A 22,999-nucleotide genomic window follows, 5' to 3' on the forward strand; every position below is an offset into this window, starting at 1 on the left:
CGTCTCTTTTGTCTCTTTGTAAGTAATAAAAAGCCATCAGACTCACTCACTGAAACACGGAGGAGACGAGGATAGAGAGTTCTGAATCAAAGAATCACTGAATCAAATATAAAACAACAGAAATACGCTGAGACGGTCAGAATCGTTTCAGTAAAACTGAACTTACTATCAGTAATCAGGAGGAAATCTGTCAGGTTGCGCCCCCCTGGTGGCTTCTAAAACACCGCTATAAAGAGAGGCTGCAGCACACGCACCAGAAAACAACCATCTTCCTCTTCCTATTTTCTTCTATTTTCTTCTCTTTGAGCCGGACTGTACAGAAGAAAATCAGTCTCGATCCTGTGAAAAAGGTCACACAAGACCATAAACAGGTTAAAACTGAAGCTAAAAGAAGCCACTGAGGAAGATAACAGAAGGTGTATCCTTGTAAAAGTCCAACCACACTTTTTTTGTAGGCAAACACACAGTAAACATGCACACATATCAGCGCAAACACACACACCGACACAACTAATACACACGCACAGCACCTCACCATCGACTCACTTGTGCTAACTAGCGAGAACACGCTAGCTCTGATTAGCGTAATTACTCACAGTCATTAGCCCCAGGCAAAGCTATCACATCAATGGGAAGTGAGGAAGAAGGGTCTTCTCTTGTTTTACCGTCCCCCCCACCCTGTGCTTTCTGTCTATGCCAAACCTTCATGCCTGTGCGGCAAGAAAAGCATCACACTAGCTTCGTTCTCTTGCGCTAAACCCTCGCAACTGTCCTTCCTTTCCAGTATAAATAGCGGCCACCTTCATTTTGCATTACAAAGCTAGAGGCTAACTTTAAACGTGCACAGGGGAACTTTTATTTTATTCAGCGTCCTAAAACGCTGGACTTTATGACCCCCACAGCCACCACCATTCTAAATTTTATTGAATTTGCAGCTGCCTTATAATCAAGACAGGGGGAATTTGCATACGCCACCATCCCTCCCCTGCATGTCTGAGTGGCTGGCACAGAGCCAGCAGACGAAGAGGAAGGAGGAAAAACAGAAAGATGGGGGGGAGGGGCAGCAAGGTGGCAGCAAAATGGTAGGGGAAAAACAGGGAGCAGATGGAGGAAAGGAAAGAGAAACAAACTGGCGACGAACAGCGCAGACCAGGCGGAAGACATCATCTAACACGCATTCCTCAAAGCTAAACGGGGCTAATTGCAAGAAAGCGGCAAAGTAGCCATCACTCAAAGCAGTGTTAATTAGCGCAGCGATTGTATGCAAATTTAGGGAGGCGGAGTCAGAACTGGAACAGCCAACTTTGGAGGGGACAGTACAGATGAGAAGACCTGATCGAGATCGTTCTAGACCTGATCGAGATCGTTCTAGAAATGCCAGTGAGCATAGCACTAGCATGAAGCTAATGCTAATGCTGTGCTGCTTCGGTATCTGGAAAGGGAAAGTTTGAGAGGTTTGTTAACTGACCTGGGTGTTTTAATGCATTCCTGATAATTCCCTAGCACAATAACCCCACCACCCCACCCTTTCCTTCCTCTTAGCGTTAACCACCGTGAATATTCAATCTGTGTAAATGAATGGAAGAGGTCTGTTTTTCAGAGGCAGCGTGGCTGGTGGTCTTCACAAACACAGCATGCCAACATGTTAGATGTCCATTCCTGCATGTTTAGCCACACAATATGCAATTAACACTGTCCGTTGTGTGGTGTGCTTTTTATATCTGTAAATATTTAGTATGATAATGCCTTGTTGTGGCTGACAGGGGTGTAAAGAGTACTGAAAATCCCTACTCAAGTACAAGTACTGTTACTGTAGTGATAATTTACTTAAGTACAAGTAAAAGTATTAGTAAATAAAATTACTCAAGTAAGAGTAAACGAGTTCAGATCAGGCCAGTCGACAACGTGATGGAATCACTATGCAGAGTTTACGAAGAACCTGTATTAGACTAGATTTATTTTAGCCGTTCATGACCGTTTATCTCCAAAACAGCAGCTAAACTAGGCTGTATAAATGGTAAACTGTGGTCTGTGGGCGACACCTGTTAACTAAAGCAGCTGACGGACACTTGTAATAAAATATACGCAACAGATTTCAAGTTTAATAGACAGAATCATTATAAAAGAAAGAAGAAGCCCGTAAACACGGGACCTGTTTAGCTCAGATCAGCTAGCTCAGCTAACGCTGCCTCAGGCTGGAGTGGAGCTGTGAGAGCGGAGGTCTGATCAGGTTTCGTGTTCGGCCGCTGATAATAACGCAGTTTTCTTTAGTTCATGTTAAATGAGCACAGATGACCGTTTGGACTGGGTCTGTTCCTCGTGTGTGCTGGTTCAGTTCTCCTCTGTCCTTCTCCACTAAACTGGACCTCTCTGTAGTGTTTTACCTGCTGGAGCTGCTGTTTTTTCATTGGTGAATCTTTTAAATTTATCTGCGCGGCGGTCGTATTGGTTTCTGAGCTGATACTGTCATAATTCATTTTAACTCTGTAATGCTATGAAAATTAAAGTAGCGAAGTAAAAGTATTTCATCAAAAATTAACTCAAGTAAAATTACTATGATTTAATTCTACCCAAAACAGTAGTGTTGTGGCTTCCGAGTGGCGCAACCGTCTAAGCGTTGGCCCTGTCATCAGGAGGTCGCAAGTTCGATCCCTGGTGATGCTACAGCCGTCTGGGAGTCCAAGAGACCACAAAGAGACCCCTTCTTCTCGTCAGCACAGATCTGGTGGTTGGCGCTTTCCTCCGAGCGCGTTCAGCTGTCCAATGACGTTGCGTGAGCGGCAGTTCGAAAAGATGCGGCAGCGCTTCACAGGTCTCGGAGGAAGCCTGTGCTCCCTTCACCCTCCTAGCATTGATAGTATCATGTGATTGGGGGAGTCCTAACTAGCGGGTGGAACTGGAGACGACTAAACTGGGGAGAAAATTGGGTAAAAAAACAAACAAACAAAAAAAAGTACCGTTACAGGGAAAACTGTACTCAATTACAGTAACGAGAGTAAATGTAATGTGGTACTTACACCTCCGATGGCTGACGACCTAAAAACATAACAGAATCCTACCAGCAAACAGTAGATCTTAAATATGTGAAAATACAGTACCGAGCAAAAGTCAGAGACCACCCTTCGTTTAGTTCATTTGCACTCAAAACGGCCATTAAATACAAGATATTTTTCAGTGGAAAACTTTTAACATAAAACCTCAAAAACAAAAAACAAACATGTCCATCTTTTGTCTTTATCACAGCTTCCATCCTTTTCAGGAGACTCGCTTTCAGTTTTCCAAAGAAATCTGCAGGGATATTTTTCACATCCCCAAAGTTCAGTCTTAGAAGTTGGTTGCATTTTCTGCTCCTCACAATCCAAGTAACCAACACATTTAGTGGGGCTGAGGTCTGGACTTGGGGGCGGTCAGTCCATTGTTCTGAGAGCATCAGCAGCTTCTTGGTTCAGTTAGCACGTCTGGATCTTCTCAGCAGTGTGCTTAGGGTCGTTATCTTTATCTAGAATGAATTTCTTTCTAATCGAATGTTTTCCCGAGAGTGCTGAATAATGAATTAACAATAGTTTGTGCGTAACAACTAGCAATGTTAGCATCTCTTTGAAGGGTAGCAATGACAGTGACACCTGTAACTCACTGGTTCTAAGATTGGAAGGATGGAGGAGTTAAAATGACAGTAAAGCGCACGAATGTAAAAGTGTGAACAAATTAAATATTAATAGAGTTGATATCACACTTAACTTCTGTGTAGTTTTCTGTTAAATGTGTTTACTGCTTTATTTCTGACACTGAAAAATGAACAACTTGTCTTTAAGACCCTTTTTTTAGGAAACTGAATAAACTAAAAAGAGTTCTCTGACTTTTGCACAAGAGTGAATATGGAATAAAATGGAATGCAGATATTTTTAAACAGCAGGAAATCCATCTATTCCGAAATGGGCGCTTCACACTGTAGGCCTAGTTTAGTGAGAATACACTGCCGTGCAAGTAAACAGGACTAAAATGGACTCTTTTATTCAGTTTAAGTTTCTAGACCAAGTAAGAATTTAGTCAGGCTATTGTTTGCATGTAGACACAGTTACTTAGTGACTTTTCCACCTGAGTAGATACTAAAACACTGTTAGAAATAAAGGTTCTGTGCTGGTATATTTTTCATTCATCAAGGTAAAACAATGAATATGTTCCCTCAAAGGTACAACAGTGGTTTTAAGGTCCAACTGTGAACCTTAAATACGTTTTTCAGGTGAAAAGTATGTGTTTGTATCTTTTCATAACCTAATGTTTTAAATCAGAACAATAAAATAAAAGCCTGGAGACGAGACGGGGCGTGTGGAGTCAGTACAACTTAGAAAATATCATTTCAATGGATTATGGAACCTTAATGTTCCCTGACTAAAGGTACTGAGATGTACCCTTGAGGGTCCCACCCCAGTGAAAAGAGGGGCACTGCCCCAGTGACAGTTTCATACCTTTATTTCTGAGAGTGTATGTAAGTGTACATATGATAAATCTTGTTTCTTTTTTATCGACAGTGTTCATACTAAAGCTAGATTGTGTCCAAATACTCAACTTGAATGCTACGGTAGCTGGTTTTCTCTTATACAGGCCAAATGTGTAGCAAACGTTGAGCCTCATTCATCAATATCTTCTAAGTTTGCTCTTAAACTGGTTAAACATTCTACGAAACGTCTACGTCAGATTCACGACTGGGCTTTAAACCGCAGATCTGTTCACATCTTTGTGCTCTTAAGAGTCTGTTCCTACCTAAGAACAAATCCCAAATAAGAAAACATTGGTGAATGTCAGCCCTGCTGAAAAAGGACCTTTAGAGCCCAATAGGAAACCATCAAGTGCATTTAGAATCAGCTATTGGTCACCTGTTAAACCATTAGGGTCCTTTACATTGTGATATCAACCCATTAAAAAAACACATTACAAAACCAATAGAAGCACAAAGGTTTCTATGGGTTTCTTCAGCAGGGAGAACCTTCGTGAAAACTGCGTGAACACTGGATTTTAAGAAGAAATTTCTTCTTAAGACTGGTTGGTGACTGAGACCCATTAAGCTGGGCAAAGAAACTACAGAAGAAGCTTCATTACATTCACTTCACTTTTGTAGCTGCTGCCATCTAAAGGCCATAAGTAAGTACTGCATGTATACTGACAACGATAGCAGTGGGAGTGAAAGCACACACACACACACACACACTTAATTAAATGAATGAATGAATGAGTAAATAAATAAATAAAATCATGAAAAATCAAATCAATTGACCGATTCAACAATTAATCACAGTATTGAGACAAGGACAAGAAACTGAAGAAGAAAAGGACAAATCTCTTTCGGTTAGTGAAGTGAAACATTTTTGCAGTTGCTTGAGATGAAAATGGCTTCAGTGTTTGAAACTCCAACAAAAAACCAGTCACACCTGAGGTCAGAGCTAGAAGGGAAAAAAAAAAGAAAAAAAAATCTGTTTTTTTTTGTTTTTTTTTACAAAAGCTCCTTTCATTTTTAAAAACTGATGCAGCCATTTGGTTTTGGTTCCTGAGGTTAAGTTTAGGATTAACCTTAAAAAATTATATACATATACATATACATACATATATATACATATACATATATATGAGGTTTTGTTCTTACAGCAATGATACATATATATCTAATTCCTCTTACAGGTATTTACAGTACTGTGCCAAAATTCTCGGGTACCTAAGCGAAGTGTTTAAAACCATTTTTTAGTGTGTTTTGCCTGTAAAACTCAATATAACAAATAACATTAAGCATCAATACAGTAAAAAGCGACAAGAATGTCTTGTCTTCAGTAAAGTTGCTCAGATATTGTGAGCTGGTCAGAAAGACACAGGTTTGGTTCTGGACTTTAATGTGTTAAACAAACAGTGACATACATATAATCACTACTTATTTAATATTATTTGTATTTATTTATTGTAATATTAGTGTATTCATATACATTGTTACATATAGGTACTAAAACACTGTCTGACACCATGTACTAATGCAGTTCTTGTGTGTCTTGATTGGTTTGGTGTACATTTGGTCAAAGCTGCTACATCACAAACATCCATCAGAAATATCTGCTTCTACTACAGATCCAACCTCAATAACCAAACTCACTGAGCCAAACACAGCAGCAGTGGTGTCTGAGTGTTATCAGCTGCGGTTGTGGTCTGGGTTCAAGTGCTGGAGAGTCTTTCAGTCCAAACTGTTATATTCAGATGAGCTCTATCCAACTCTTAATAGTCCTGAGGAAGCTGTGCAGTCGCTGAAAAAGCTGTTTACACTTCCCTGCACACTTCTTTACAAAAGCTCAATGACACGAGCCTTTCAGGCTGTAGGCTTGAGTTCAGGTTAGCCAGAGAATGAGCTACATGAGGCCAGCGAAAGGCTTTTCTACGCAGCTCATGGGCATTCGAGGGGAAAGGAGTAGAGAACGCTTAGTTTGTGGGATGAACTGAGGAGTCTTAAGTTCTACACAAGGCGGGCCAGATTTAGTGACTCTTGGGCTCTTGCCAAAATACCGAAATGCGCCCCCCCGAATGATGTAGATTCATAATTTAGTTGAGGGTCTGGACTCCCTAGTGGCGCAACCATCTACACTGCAAAAAATGACTTCATGGCAAGTGAAATCATTTTAAATCTAGTCGATATATCTGATATTTCTCATTTTTTGATCGTTAAGAATATTATAAGATTATTTAACCCCCTTAAGATTAATTAAATCCCTTAACAAGGGCCAAACGTTTATTACACACTTGTATAACCTAAAAACAGCTTCATTAGTTTGCATTGAAGTCCCTGTAGTTACTGAAAAATAGGTCTTTGTAGGAACCCGGAGTGTTAAGGGGTTAAACTTATTATTACACACTTTTTACACTTCAGTAATTTTACTGCACAATACTGGCAGACAATTTTGCTTGTTTCAAGAAATAATTCTTAAAACAGGCAAAATTATTTATTTATTATATAAAACAGTACAATGTAAAGACGTGATGTCCTTAATACTTTCCTTAAGTAGTAAGTAAGGATCCTATTACAATCTGAGAGAAATGATTAGTAATGTGTAGAATAATGCTAACATTATGCTGAGCTACAGGTACCGACTGCTAACGCCAATCCAGAGCTGCTGTAAAAAGAAAGAGAAACACATGGAAAAGTGTGTAGTGACTGTCTCTACTTTTTTTGCTACATGCACAACATATTAAAACAGGGTTATTAATCCGCCTTAACCTCCACGCCAAATGTAGTCGATCAGCCAAGGTATGTTTGGTGTCTGAAATTTGCTTCTTTAGTTTTAGCACTGCAGCTATGAGGCTAATGGAGCTAACAAATAATGGGAGTTTATACCCCAGATGTTTAGCATAGTTAGCGTACCATTACCACTGAAAACGTCCTACAGTGGAAAACGTTCTGGCTTCAAGATGGCTGCTACTACCATTTTAGCAATGCTCATGTATTTTTTGTCCATGTTAATGGATGGCAGATGTTGTGTGGTGTCAGAAACCACACAAGCAAGTCTATAGAGATGGCTTAAATGGACTTGAGGCACGTGATCATGTTGGCAGTGTAGCTAGCGCTACAATATTAGCCTCACATCAAAGCTAACATTAAAGAAGCAGAGACCAAATTCTACAAAATTCTTTATAATGAAATGGTTTGGATGTAAACAGAGTCACTCAGAGTGGTTTGGTGTGAAAAGCTCAATTTTAGAGAAACTTGCTGAGTCAGAATTGTTCACAGTGGTGGTGATGGGAACCAGACGTCCACCTCTAAAAGCTCCCTCACAGAAAGTTATTACATGAAATGGTTAGAAATCCCTGCTGAAAAAAGACCATTAGAACCATTAGGATTAAAACACAATGGTTTTGCTTTCTAATCTGAATTGGCTTAATGGTTACCATTAGAGACCACCAGTTTTTCCTGTATGACACCTTTAGATTCCATTAAGAAACCATCAAATGCATCTGGAATCAGTCCCGCTAAACCATCAGAATCTTTTACAATGAGATATCAACCCATCAGGAAAACATCAATACAATAGTTAGTACTGGACACCACCAGAACAACCATATGCTGCCTGATGTCTGATGCGCTGCTCTATGATAGTTTCATGATAAACTTTTGGCTTAAAATGTATTCTAATTCATTCATGGCGGAGGGGTACATGTACGGTGTTATAAGGCAAAATAGTCTCCAATAAACCCTTACTTTTTCAGGTTTACCACTAATTTACCTTCAACACTATTCCATATAAAACTCTGAAGACACGTGTCGGTTCACTGGTGGTTCTAGATAGTAAATAAACTGGCTATATTTGTGTTGTAGACATGGTGACCCCTGGTTCCTATCACTACCACTGTGAAGAAGTCTGATTCTGTAAGTTTCTCTTCAGTGAAGCATTTCACACCAAAACCACTCGGAATGACTGTTTAGAAATTTAAAAAACTTTAAGAAATCGGTGGAATAGCCCTTTAAGGGGAGCCTAGTCACTTCCTGTTTCTCCCATTATATCAAAAAATATGACTGCAAAACACTAAAAGGTGCTATAGGGAGTCATTTTGGACTAACTCAGGAGCGCCCCCTAGAGTTTGACAAACCCAGAAGACATTATCGAGCTGCAATTCCCCTCACTGCACATTCTCTGATTAAACCCTGCCTTGGCCGATCGACTACATTTGGGCTAAAGGAGAAACTGTGTGAATCTGATTTGTGGCCCAACTATCAGAAGCTGACAGAGTGAAACTGACAGTTTGCAACCCACTTTAACACGACGATGAATTACTAACACATAGGACGCAATATGTGACGGTATTTAGTGATCAAAGGCATCGACATTCACCTCAGCAAGAATTTACTTGTTTAGAAATAACCACCAAAAACAGGTCAATATTTAATATCTTTATTTCTTTAAAATAACATATCAAAGATATTTGTGTTACCGGTAGAAAAAAAAACAAACAAAAACAATCACTATGAATATACAGCACAGGACGAAACGAATATTTTTCCAATTAAAAGCACTTGAAAGGTTCGGGTAAGGCCTTAATATCCATCCTCGTGCGTATTGATGCTCGTCAATTATGGCTTTTTAAAAGGAAGCGCATGAGGAGACGCATTAAGGCACTGTGGCAGCGCTCACATCGCAGTGATTATAAACACATACAGAAATCTGGATAGCTGGAAAAAAGTGAAAATACTGATTTCAAATCATTCTTAGGCAGATCGCTGTCGTAACAAAACCTCGGACTTTTACAGGAACAGGAAAAAGTGTTCTTAGCTTTTAATGCTAGTGAATGCAAAGTAACTTTGGACTGTTTTTATTGGTTCATTCATCATGAAGGTGCAGCTGTTTTAACTGGGTAGAACAAGGTTTTCATAGGACAACTTTAGCGTTAATCTAACAGTATGATACATTAATGTGTGTCAGTGTCACCAGATTTTATTAGGCAGTTCTGTTCATACATTGCCAAGCGCCAACTGTGAAAAAAGGAAAAAAAAAATCTTGCAAGAAAAACAAAACAGAAAAAAGAGGTTTTGATATGACAGCTACGCTGTGAAGGGTCTAATCTAACAGTACCACGAGCGCACAGCCGTATTTAAAAAGATTGTAGCACATTCTTTATCATCAGCTAAAATACTCCACCACGCACTTCACAGCTCGAGCCCACATTCTCCGAAAAACTCACAATGAGAGGAACGTTTCAGGAATTTCTTTGGATCGGAAATAAGTTTCGGGTTACGGGCATAAAAACTTAAGCTTTACTGTGCAATCTATCCATCTTGGATCTCTTCACAGTCCTATACAAATCCTCAAATCGTGGCTTCAGGTCTGATTGGGTTTATATGTATGTACATAGCAGAGTGAAAGCAAGGAATCAGGAGCTTTCCCATAAACTCAAACGCAAGCATTTAAAAATAAAAGCAATAAAATGCAACCCTCCAACGGGGCATCAGGCAAATACAAGCATTTCGGAACTGGACAGGGAATTATTGGCATTCCAGAATGAGCTCATTTTGGCACAAAGGTGATGCAGTTCAGGCACAGTTTAACCAAAGGATGCTAATTAACATATCAGTGAATAAAAGGTAATGTTATTATTAATGAGCTTTTACTCATCCTTAATTATGGTGTTTGATAAAGCAGGCAAAAAGACCCCACAGACGCAGATCCAAAAGCACCCGCACTGTGGCCTCTTCCGCAAACCTGACACTGTCAGAGTGCAGTGGTGCAGGTGGGATTAGTGTCGGATGGACACTGAGGATCTGGCGCCTCACTGCACTTTCACACAGAGGAGAGACAGCCATCAGGTGATCAGGCAGGGAAGCTATGGGATGTTACGATAAACACTAACACTCTAAAAAAAATATCTGTGAATGAATTTGGGGGTTTCTTTTGAAACTGGAGCTCTTTTAGGAACCATTAATGTCTCAACAGCCGATCACGCTTAAAGGCAGACTGGGCTTCTCCAAGCGGAGCACTGTAAAATGGTTCCTGGAGGCATTTTTCAGAGTCCTGCTGGTGGGCGATTCGAAGAACAGAAAAAAATAAAAGATTTGTTTTTAGAGCGCAGGGTAAAAAGTGACAATTCTTTATAGCACTGCTTTGCTTGGTCTCAAAAGAGGCCCTATAGTTTCTAAACTCCACTTCGCCGTTTAATTAACCTCTATGCTCCGCCCACACGTTTTCTGAAGCAACTGCTACCAGGTTGGACAAAGTTCAGAGAAAGGAAACGTAGCACACAGCTCAGTTTTTGTTTTTACGGTGAATTCAGCTCAACGGAAATGTACCGACAGATGTGGTGATACAAACCAGTCAAAGGAATTAATGCCTCTAAAAGCTCCATCACAAAGTTATTACATGAAATGGTTAGGAATACACTGCCTGATGTCTGACACACTGAGTTATGATAGTTTAGCGCTAATATCTTGGCCTAAAACATATTTTAAAAATCATAATCATGGTGGAGTGGTCTGTGCCGAGTAAAATAAATGCTATATCTCAATCACTGGTTTTTGAAAATTTTGAAAAAATTGGTGGAATTCTCCTTTAATTTTCAAATGATATTTATTCTGTAGGTGTAGTGGTTAATTAAGTCTCGGTTCCCACTTGTCCTTAGGTACCTTAAAAGGCACTTGTAAATAAAATTATATTATTATTACTATTTTTATTATTATTATTATTGTTATAAACAGAGAAACAACGTCTAAAGCAGCTCTAAACAGGCATAGATAAACTGGTTATTTACAGACTGAGTTGTGTGGTACAGTTTCTCTTTAGGTTAAATAAGATTTTCCCAGCATTCTGTAAAGCCCATCAAACCTCTTAACAGTGGCTACTAAAGAGCGTGTTTGTGGGCGGAGCCTGGAGAGGAGGATTGTACCGAAGACTAAGACTAAGTCTACAGAGCTGAACTGGCATGCAGGAAATGCGGATATACTCAGAGAGGCAGCGGAGCCTGTGTGGCTTTTAGTCTGGTCCATGCAGGACAGTGAGCTGGAGTCTGCAGTAAATACAGCTATTAAAGGCTCCTCAGACATGAAATGGTCAAAGCTGAGTCCGTGGTCAGCGGGCTGGCCCTGCTGCGGCTGACAGACGGGGCGGAATGGAGCAGCTGGAGTGCAGGTGGAGGAGTGGACAGAGGGATGAGGGAAAAGAGAGAGAGGGAGAGAAAGAGAGCGAGATGAAGGCTCTACATCTCGTGAGAGGCCGGGTGGTGTTCGGCTAATCCGTTGGCCTGCAGGTTGTTCTCGTTCAGGCGGCGGACGCGGTACATTTCATAATGGATGCTGCTGGTGATGTCCTTAATGTTCTGCATGTGGGTTCTGTAGAGAACAGATAGAGAAGGCATCACATAAATACACTCACTAGGGCTGCACAGTATATTGTCTTCCAACTGTTACAGCAATATCAGTTTCAGATTCTGGTTCTCTGGATCTCTGCTGATCTGCTGATTCCCACCAATAGAACACTTCACTGCTGGCAGATTAAAGGGGGGTGGAAATAAGTTAAATGCTCACTACAGTAAACAAACTTAAATACGGCATTCCTCTGCAAATTTCTATAAATTTGCTAAATTTAACATATTGGAAAAAAAAATATATATATAAAATGCGCCCTAACTTTTGCACAAGTGACATTTTATATTTTTTTCCCCTCAATATGTTAAATTCAGCAAATAAGCAGTAACTGTACTTTAACATGTGCAGAAGTGTGATCTCAGCAGAGGATGTTTTAACTTATTTCAATCAACAAACGTCATTTTGCTTACGACTGTACAAAAAGACGCCGCTCACCTGATAAGGAGGTCCCGCAGGTAGGCAAACTCACAGTGAGCGATATTCTCAACTGCACAGAGGAATAAAAACTGATATTAAAAAATAAACCCACAAAGCAAACACTGGCCACTTATATTGCAACTGTACAAACTGATCACTGTACACTGTTCTACTGATGTGCAGAGTGACTGTGTATTGTTAATCTGGTGTTAAACCAAAACCAAAAGAAATGTTTCGTGCATCTTTAAGTTTGTAAATGATAATTAGAATTATTTTAAATTGCTTGTTTATTTAATTTGTTGTATTGCTGAATAACTTCTTATTCAGATTATTTAGCATTTTTAAATGTATTTTAATTCATTTTATATATATTTTTTTACTCATTTATTGCACTTACTGTAATTTAGATTTTTTATTTTTGATTTAATTCATTTTATACTTTTTTTACTTATTTATTGTACTTATTGTAATTTTGGTTTTTGATTTAATTCCTTTTATACATTTTTTTTACTCATTTATTGTACAATAAATTTAGATTTTTTTTATTGTAATTTAGATTTTTTGTCTTTTAAGCTGCGTATTTATTTTATTTTTTTCATTGATTTTACATGTTTATTTTTTCCCATTCCTTTCTGCAGGTTGTCTCACTGGCCACTAGGGGGGAGCGATGAGGCTCAGAGGAAGGAGGTGATGTGATAAGCCATCGAGCCCTTCAGTAATTTAATTTCTCCCGGAAAGATAAAGCTGACGGCCTGACAGACTGTGTGTGATGACTGTGTGGCTGTCTGAGAGAGGAGAACTGCGCGTATGAACAATAGATTACATCAGAGTCAATAAAGGAGCAGGAGAAAACCACCACAGAGCAGCGGCTCAGAAACGTTCACTGCAGGAAATGAAGGCTGGTTTAAAAAGATGGCTTTAAGAAGAGGAACTGAGCTCCTCACACAGATTAGACAGTAATTACCACATCATTTTGCTTATAAACTCGGAAATGCCTTTCACTGCTGCTAGAAAATGTGGCGAAATGCTTCAGCGGCTCAGAGACCTTCGAATGAGAGTCAGAGAACACAAAGGAAAGATTTGTCTTTTTAAAGTTTGATAACATTAACATGTTCATCAAACTATCTTCCTTCGTATGAAGAGCATGTTTTTCACATTGAGATTCTCACAGTCTGCCTCCCGCTTTTTACACACTTCATCCTGCATTTCCCAACTTCAGTTTCACTCCTTACTTCTTCCTCTCTACTTTTACAACCTTAAAGTTGTTTTTAATCTGTCATGCTGGAGTCACTCACTCGTGCTGCTGACAAAGTTCAGCACTGAAGTGCAGCCAAAAGAACGTTTATGTTTAATTTGGCCAAAATGTTTTGTTTTATGTGCAATGTACTATATACAACACGTTCTAGTGCAGGGGTGTCAAACTCAACCAGCAAAAGGGCCTTAATAAAAAATCTCATCAAATCTGTGGGCCAGAGAAAAAAAGGTTTTATCTCATCTTTAATCAATGTTGTGCTGTAATCCAAACCGGCCATTGTTTATTCAAAACATGCACAAACCTCAGCAGTAAAATACAGACACTTGTAGTAGACCTTGTAATATTACATGGACACTTGAAATATTCAAAATTTAGATGTGCCCTATTTGCTTGAACTGGACACCTGGCATCATTCCTTTGCTGCACGTTAGTAAGACTAACTGCCGAGCTAATGTTAAGTGTTTGTATTGATTAAACTGCGGCTGAAATGCATTTTGGTGATATGACTGGTGTGGAATTGCGGAGAATTGTGTAGAGCTGAGGTGTAATCGCTGTCCCATAGACTGCTGTTGGGGTAGGAGAGTTGGAGCACATTACGTTGCAGTACATGCTGGGAACTGTAGTGCAGCACACTGTGAAACAAGCTGATATTAATAAAAATGTACAATACTTTCGCGGGCAGGAAAGGATTGTGTTGCGGGCCTGATCTGGCCTGCAGGCCTTGTGTTTGACACATGGGTTCTAGAGCTTTAAGATAAAACAGCTGAAGGCTAACGTGGGGCAGTCGTGGGCTGGAGGTTAGGGAACCAGCCTTGTGCCCAGAAGGTTGCTGGTTTGATCCCCTGAGTCTACAGTACGTGACTGAAGTGCCCTTGAGAAAGGCACCTAACCCCAACTGCTCCCCGGGTGCTGTGGATAGGGCTGCCCACTGCTCCAGGCAAGTGTGCTCACTGCCCCCTAGTGTGTGTGTTCACTAGTGTGTATGTGTGCGTTTTACTGCACAGATGGGTTAAATGTGGAGAGGAAATTTCCCACGTTGTGGGGCTAATAAGGGTCAGTTAACTTATTGCTGTATCTGTATTGAAAGGTTTATCCAGACTTACAATGTTTGGCGTGTTGTACAAAAGCACTGCTTGATTAATGGAATTTAAACTTCATTTTTGACAGCTTATATTTTCTATATTAATTTTTTGTATAATTTAATTCATGTGACTAATGTAAGTTGTGCCATTATTAAAAATGTCATGCTTTATTCTGCACTTTGGGTGTTACTGGGCCAGTTTTTGTCAGTTTTGGACACAATTTTGTTGAGCTTGAGTCAGTTTTAGACTCAAAACTCGATGTGGCTCAGGTCGGGTCAGGCCTGGACAGAAAGGTCTCAGTCTGTATTAATGTTTGGAGCAACTTTTAAAGCTCTAGTTTAAACACTCAAGAGGTCATGTGAATGTTGCTAGTCTGGACTTCAACTACAAACATTTTGTGCTTGTGTTACCAAAAGAAATCTACATTTACTCCACTGTTTGGAGTTTCCCAACATCTCCAGCTCTTGGCGGTTCCGCTGAAGTACGGCACCACTGGCATAACATTCTGATCCTGTATCGTTAAAAACTTTGAAATATCTCCTTTGTTGTCGTTGTCCGTTTACCATCATAACGTAAAAGCAACATTAGACTGCCATGGTAGTGTTCTGAGAATGTAGGGGAGAGAACAGTGTATGAAAATGGAAAAGGCAGAAGAAAAAGTCTTCAAAAGCTGTACCTTCTATGGTTCCCCATTTGGTTTTCCTTCCCAACAGCCTCCTCCCGTTCACCTGGTACTCCTGATCGCTCCCGACAACGGCAAATGGAATCATCTCCTGCACAGAGACAGCAATCAGTACTGAACACTCAATCCATATTAATGAGAGCCATAATTCACTACCTTCAGTCTGTAAAGTAGGGCAAACTCAAAGAATTCAGACATATTCAGTGCTGTCCTCAACTTTTTTTGAAAAAAAGAAATGATTCATTAATTAATGACCTTAATCCACTATTGTAAATTTAGCCTGTTGTGCTGAGAAGCCTTATGCAAAACTGTGCAAAAGACATGAATCTGACTGCACTGTAAATAACATAAATAATAAACATAATAAACATTATATACAGTCATGCACACTTCTTTTTGTCAAAGGATAAAGTCTTCATAATATGTGTACTGAATCCCTTTATCATCATAATTGAAAAGTCATTTATAACAGTTTTTATAACTGATTCACTGCAAAGTAATCAAACTGAATCTTGGTGAAATTTGACATTTCATGATGCAACAAACTGTTTCATAAACAGCTGTATAAATGAACTGAATTGTTCGCATTTAAACATTTATATGTACCTTTAATAAACACAGTGCATCACTAATAATAGCTGAAAAAACACAAAAACCACATTCTAATTCAGCAGAGTGATAATCTGCTGCTGTCGTCCGCACTTACTCGTATTTTCTCATTGATCAGTCTGTCCTCTGCGTCCTCATCAAACTCCTTCTGAGGATAAACGTCGATGCTGTTGGCCCGCAGCTCTTCCCTGATCTGCAAACACACATGCACACACAATCAAACACTGCAGGGCAAAGAAGAATCACGCCTGAACACCTTTCTTTGCTTTGAGAGAACACACGCATACACAGACACATACCAGTAAACAGGAAAACTGGAATACTGCGCATTTGCAGCATGTGAGAGATGCCCAGGGTACAGCTGGACGTACAGACACAATTCAATCAATTAAAAGAATCTCGTACTATAAAACAAACCACAGAAATAACCCTGAATTATATTAACCCAATGGTATAAAACAAACTGTAAATACTGACCTGAAACTGAAATAACCTCAGGTTATATTAATCCTGTATGATTAACAAACCATATAAATAACCTTGGATTGTTTTAATCCTGTACTACAAAACAAACAGTAGAAATAACCCCAAGTTATATTAATCCCATATTATAAAAAATAGAAATGACCCCTGATTATTTTAATCCTGTGCTATAAAACAACCCATAGAAATAACCTTGTTTTTTCTTTTGACTCATTTACTATTTACTTGCATTCTCTGTTGCCCAAATCAAGTGTAGGACTCCTAACATTAAAATATGTAAAATGACAGAAACATGTTTCATTTCATCCAACAATACTGCTTTCACTTAAGACGGCTAGGCAGTTAATTAGGGTGAAGGAAATCACTAGGACCTCATTTACACCTGGTCACTTCATGCATCTTGAGTATCAGGATTATATCTGGAGGCCAAGCCACATTAAAATGCAAGTGTAAACGCACCCAAGATGCATTTAAAACAGATACAAATCTGACCCCTCAAACCTCTTCAGGAGGCCGACTTAGACGCATTTCAGCTATTATATGTTATAGCAGTGTATATGCATCCGTCTCTCCAAGACACATTCGACAATCAAAACCCCTCCCCATGCAGTACATCACTGGGTGTGTGATCCGGGTCTGCGAGGAAGATAACCATGAAAGACACACATGGTTGGAGAGCAGATCAAACAAAATGGTTAGTAGCAATATGGAAAGATACTACTGCGCTAAACAAAGTGCAAACGACTTGCATGTTCCATCCCACACAGCAATCGGATTTCAGTCTCACCAGAGATGCACTGAATATCAAGTGTAGATGCATGTGGCTAAAATCTTAACAGGATACAGTCCAGATACCAGTCACATGAAGTGACCAGGTGTAAACAGGGTCTCAGTCTAGACATGCTTTCTACTCGATGTACTGAGTGAACTGATTGCGAATCGCTCATAAACATTACAGGTGTCCTGTGGTAAAACACCTAATGTAATACTGATCCCATTCAAATCGTACCTAAATTACTACTAATAAAGCTAATGAAACAAACCCTCCTGAGTAGAGCTGCTACATCACTCTGTAACATTCATACAATCCACACAGTCATTCTGACAGACGGTAACACACTACAGGGAGTGTTGGGGGCCGTTTGGCTTCTACGGTTTCATTTAAAAAATACTTTATAACACTCTTTAATATTCATATGACAGTCTCGCACCAGGACATCTCACCGTCCTGTTTACACATGGTGCTCTGCTGTAGTTTGTTTCCATTAACAGCTCTCTAAATGAACGGCTGCCTTCCTTAATTATGCCTCTCACATTCTCTCCTCCAGGCCTGACCATCAAACAGCTCTTTAATATGCCCACGCTGTGCTGTCAAACACAGGAAGTGATGTCATGGAGCTCCGCCGCTGCCACGTCAACAGCTGAGCCTTGGCCAATCCCTGACCTCAGACGAAACCATTCTGTGAATCAGAAAACATTTCCAGCAGGACGTGACCCTTGAGGATCCTGCACATAAAATCCCGCCTTCCTTTTTTTTCCCCTTTCCTCTGGTCTGTAAGCGGAGCTGGAGCGAGTGAAATGTGGGCCGTGTTTCAGAAAGCTCACAGGGATTCCCGAACCCGGAGAGAGACAGAGATCTGCTGTCAGAGCTCACAACCTCCACTCTGGATACAACTGGCCAAAAGGCAAGAGCTTAAAAGGCCCACATCCAACATGTGTCTTGTATTTTATTTTTCCCAACTGAGGTCGGTTCATAACGTTTGTGTAGATGTACCAAAACCCAAAAAAGTTTTAAACAGGCTATTTTTGTTACTGTGCCTTTAAGATTTACGTAAATGAGCTCAGTTCTGATTGGCTGCTGTACTGTGCCTTTTTCAAAAAGCAGCCCAGGCAGAAAACATTCCTTATAACTACAGAGTGAATGGGTGGGGCTAATTTGCTTTCAGTGGAATGGGCGGGGCTAAACTACTGGAGGCTGACCATCCGAGAAGGGTCTGGTTGCAGACCTGCACTCTCAGCCTGACATGAACCGCCAGCCTATCAATGATGTCAGTGCCGCTCTGCCACGACAGTGTTTTGTCAGTTTTATGAGGAAAAACGGCGAAACACGAACTGCTGGGCAACAAGAGTTACACTGAACATATATTAACGTTGCCATACCGATAATAAAATAATTAAATATGGAAACTTTCAAAATAAAACCGACCACGATGACAAGACATGAATGTCGGGTTTATTCACAGAAAAAAACAAACAGGCTACCGCCGAAACTCACGAAAGCCAAGCTGAAGACTATTAGAACCGTTAGGAATAAAACCTGATGGTTTTGCTTCCTAATGGGAGTTGGCTTGACGGTTGCCGTTAGAGACCATTACGAACAAATGTATAAACACCTGACTAAATGATCTGAATCCTTTACACTGTGATATCAACCCATCAGGAAAACCCAGAATACCATTAGCGAATATTGGACACCACCAGGAACCAACAGACAATTTTAATGGGTTCTTTTAATGACTTTTCTGAACAGGGAGTTAAATTAAACGTAATTCTCTAACCGTGTTATGGACGGAAAATGGATTACGTGATGATGTCACTAAGCAGAAGTAGCCAAAAGCTACCGTGCCGCTGGGCTGCTTCTGCCGTTGTGGCAGAGAGTGCATGTGCACGTGTTGTCACAGGGGCTGAGAGCGCATGTCTGCAGCCAGACTCTATTGAAACATCCGGATATATAAATGAGTTGATTTTTGTGACATCACAAATACAACAAAATCAAAATGGGCTGTTTCTAAACGTGGACTGTGTGAACTGGAGAGGGAATGGTAGGTTTTAAAACTTTAACCGTGTTTAAAGAAAACACACATTGCCAAGTTTTCCAGTATAGGAAGGTCTTCCATGACACTGTATGACATTCTGTACCTGTAACTTTAAAAAAAAATGGACAAAAATGGGCGTGCAGTTAGCACCATGCTAAATGGTAGAGAATAAACAATAATTGTTAGCAACATCAGCTTTGTTGCTAACATGTATAGGAAACTAAAGAAAGAAACTGAACTGAATTTTCACCAAACTACCACTTGAACATTTACTGCAACAGCACGAATGTTCGACAACGAGGGTTTATCCCATCAACACGCCACGTTCTCTCAACACGTCTGAACGTTCTGCACAAAGCCTCTGCATTCCAAATGTATCCTAGGCAAAAAGAGAGTCCCCACAGACCCATATGAACCTGTCTTTACGGAGGAACATGCTCCAAGGCCCTTTAATGTAGCGCACTTTACTGTCAGCCAAAGAACCTTTGGCTCTCGTTCACGTTCAGATTCCACTGCTTTACGCTGGCCTGAGTCTGCTCCTTTGAAAGTGACTATAAGCGTCTCCAGACAACAAATTTACAGAGCCAGCTCGAGATCTACAAAAACAGCATAACATAGCAACCATAAAAACACAACCAGCTGTTCCGCATCATACAAAAAACACAACTTTCAGGGGCAGAAGCTCCAGCAAGACTGAGGAGCACATGAGGACAAGACGGTATTATAATTCCCTGTTAAAAATGCCAGTGAAAAAGGTGACCAACCAACAGAAACCAACCAAAAGCTCTAATTTACCACAATAAAGGGGTCAGGAAGCATCATCTCCCAGGAGAAAAGATTCTGAATGTCAGGCTTGAGATTTACTCTCCTGCATGGAAATAGAGTAGCTTAACCACTCAGCCAATTCAAAAAGCACATGCACAGCTCCAACACTGCTCTGTCCTGAACTACAAGCCTGTAAGAATGCTTAAAACGTGATGCTTGCAGCAGTAACAGCTACAGTTACAACAAACATGCATCATCAGGAATGAAATATATATTTATTTGTTTTAGTCTTTTTACTGAAAATAAAAATGTACAGATTTAACAGTCAGGCTACAAACACGAACAGACAAACTGCTCAGGGGATTCTTTCTCTACAGCGAAACAATTCACATCAAAAAACACTTTAAATGACTTTGAATTGATCAGAAATTTAGAAAAATTGGTGGAATTCCCCTTTAACAAAGTGTTCTAGAATCCAGCAAATTGTAACTGCACAGAAAATGCTTTTTTGGACATTTTTTAGACGTTTGCAGTAGGTTGAACATGTGTAAACTTGCCTTGCAGCAGTAATTTACTTCCACCATGACTTTTTAAAAAATGCTAATTATGTACGTTTATCAGCGGTATTAAAATGATACGACCATCACTCAGTTTTATATGCTAAAAACAGCCCATCTGTAGAAGCCCAGTGAGTGAAAAATCATGCTGTGGATCAAGAAGAAGTTTAATAAGGTAGGAAAAAGTTTTACAGTGCAAGTTCTGACCTTCTTCTTGAAGAAGTCTCTCTCCTCCAGGGTCAGTGTGTCCGCCTTCGCGATGACCGGGACGATGTTGACCACTTTACTGAGACGCCTCATAAATTCCACATCCAACGGCCTCAGACTGAGAGAGACACATAGAGAAAGAGAGTGAGAGTGAGAAAGAATGAGAGAGAATCCGTTGATTAATTGGAACCCACAGAAACTCATCTGGACTGTGGCTGGTCAGGAAGCTCTCTGCCCACTGTAAACAGCACTGTTACTGGTTAGAGCACGAGCTCCTAAACTGTTTGACCCAAAGGAGAGAACTGATACCAAACTGGGACCCCAAGTAGAAAATTATTACTAGACTGAGTTTAGGAAATATATATGCATCTATTAGTGCATAACATACAAATAAGAAAACCAACAACACTGTTGCATTTAAACAGCTGCTGGATGTTGGTGCTACCAAAAAAAAGGACACAGATGAGTCATTTTATGGAAATGTCCATTTTTGTGTCCCTAGTGTGTACAGATATATTACACTTAAAAAACATGTTAGGGTTACAATTTATTTATATTTTAAAATAAAATAATGTTATTTTAACAATTACACCTTCTTGAGCCTCAATTTAACAATATTGGTTTTTCAATCAATTATATAGAATTGATTGTATAGAATTACATAGAAAGAAAAAATTGCACTTATGACATCACTTGACTTCCTTTTACATATTTTCTGAGGATCTATGAAGAAAAGCATGTTAAGTCCACTGTGTCTTTCAGTTATCAGAGATTTTCTCTTTTAGTTCATGATTTCATATGAAGCTTCAGCTGAAGTCACTGGTGTGACCGACTTTATTCTTAGGTAACTGGGAAAAAATAGAATCCAAATGGATTAAATTACATATTTTAGTGGACATTCCATGAATGACAACATGTGGTTTGATGTTCTGTAGCAGCCATTCTGGTGTTACCTTTCTAATGAGTAACACCAATGACGATCAGTGACACCAGTGACTCCTATGGAGAGATAAAAAAGTGGACATTTCTGTAGAATGACCCAAGTTCTTAAAAACTCACTGGCAGTGGACAGCAGGAACGTGTGAGACTGTCTAGGCGTCTTACTGACGCAGATCTCTTGCGTGTGGTAAATAACCGCACTGTTTACAGAAGCTGCCCAGCAAAAATTTGTGAACAGGCTGAAGGGAAAATAAACAGTCACAACCATTCACTTTCAGCACATAATGAATTTTAGTTACTACTTTCACCGTTATTAGTCGTTTGTGTGAAATATATTGCAGAATTATACAAAATATATTGTAGAAAAGAACAAAAGAGCAAGAGAACAACAGAAAACAGTCTCAACTAAACATGTAAGTATTCTAATAAAGATCATTATAAAATAAGCAAATAAATAATATTTATCATTATTATTTTAGAATCAAAATAAAGCATCAGACATATGAATAAAATAATAAATAGATAACAAATAAAAGTAAATAAATAATACAAAAATAAGTATGCAAAAGCCTTACGCCACTTCATGAAACACTGTACTGTGACTGCATGTCTCTACTGGTAAATTGTTTTAGGTGCATTAACATCAAACATCATATTTTGATTGTTATGAATTATTGTTTACCATACGTATAATGATATTTATATATATATATAATATGTCATTTGAATGTATTTATTTGTTGTTGTTAATAATAATAATAATAATAATATCATCATCATCATCAATATTATTATTATTGTTATTATATCGGTAATGGTTGGTATAGTGTACTGGGTAACACCTCTGCCTTCTACACTGTAGACTGGGGTTCAATCCCCAACTTTATCACATAATTTTCTGTACTGTCACAGAAAAGCATTACATTTTGAAGCTTTAACTTGACTGACAGGCTTGTGGATCAAATGACAAAGAGTCCCGTCTCTCTAGGAGAGGACAGGTCCATGTGGTAATCTAAAACGGCTCAGATGTGCCTTTATTCCTGGATCGAAGACAACCTGAAATGAATGGAATTGAATAGGGAGTTTCTCTCAAATGGTCCCCTCATGCTGGAGCAGCTCACTTCAAATGGTGCGCTTTGGAAGGCAAAGCCTGGGGCCTGGGTTAAATAAGCCTTTTTTGGGGCTGAACATAACTACATTCAGAGGGAGGAATAACAGCTCCCCCTACAGGACACTAAAGATACATGTTTTACACAGTAAAGAAACTTCCTCCTCTTCATAAACTTACATATTTGTCCGTGAATAAGAACTT

General features: G+C 39.5%; 1 protein-coding gene across 5 annotated transcripts in view; it reads right to left on the reverse strand.

Moving 5' to 3' along the window:
* Positions 1–8,899: 8,899 nt before the first annotated feature.
* The window catches only part of sept9a (septin 9a), a 163,863-nt gene continuing 149,763 nt past the window's right edge, over positions 8,900–22,999 (reverse strand). For all 5 annotated transcript variants that reach the window (XM_036561469.1, XM_036561471.1, XM_036561470.1 and 2 more), the window contains 5 exons: positions 20,749–20,866; positions 16,018–16,113; positions 15,306–15,402; positions 12,311–12,362; positions 8,900–11,839 (listed from right to left, as the gene is read on the reverse strand). In XM_036561469.1, coding sequence (XP_036417362.1) covers positions 11,707–11,839; positions 12,311–12,362; positions 15,306–15,402; positions 16,018–16,113; positions 20,749–20,866 — 496 coding nt within the window. In that variant the 3' untranslated portion in view covers positions 8,900–11,706. The remainder of the gene's footprint in view (positions 11,840–12,310; positions 12,363–15,305; positions 15,403–16,017; positions 16,114–20,748; positions 20,867–22,999) is intronic.

Source organism: Colossoma macropomum, unplaced genomic scaffold (genome assembly GCF_904425465.1).
Source record: "Colossoma macropomum unplaced genomic scaffold, Colossoma_macropomum, whole genome shotgun sequence".
Lineage (NCBI taxonomy): Eukaryota > Metazoa > Chordata > Actinopteri > Characiformes > Serrasalmidae > Colossoma > Colossoma macropomum.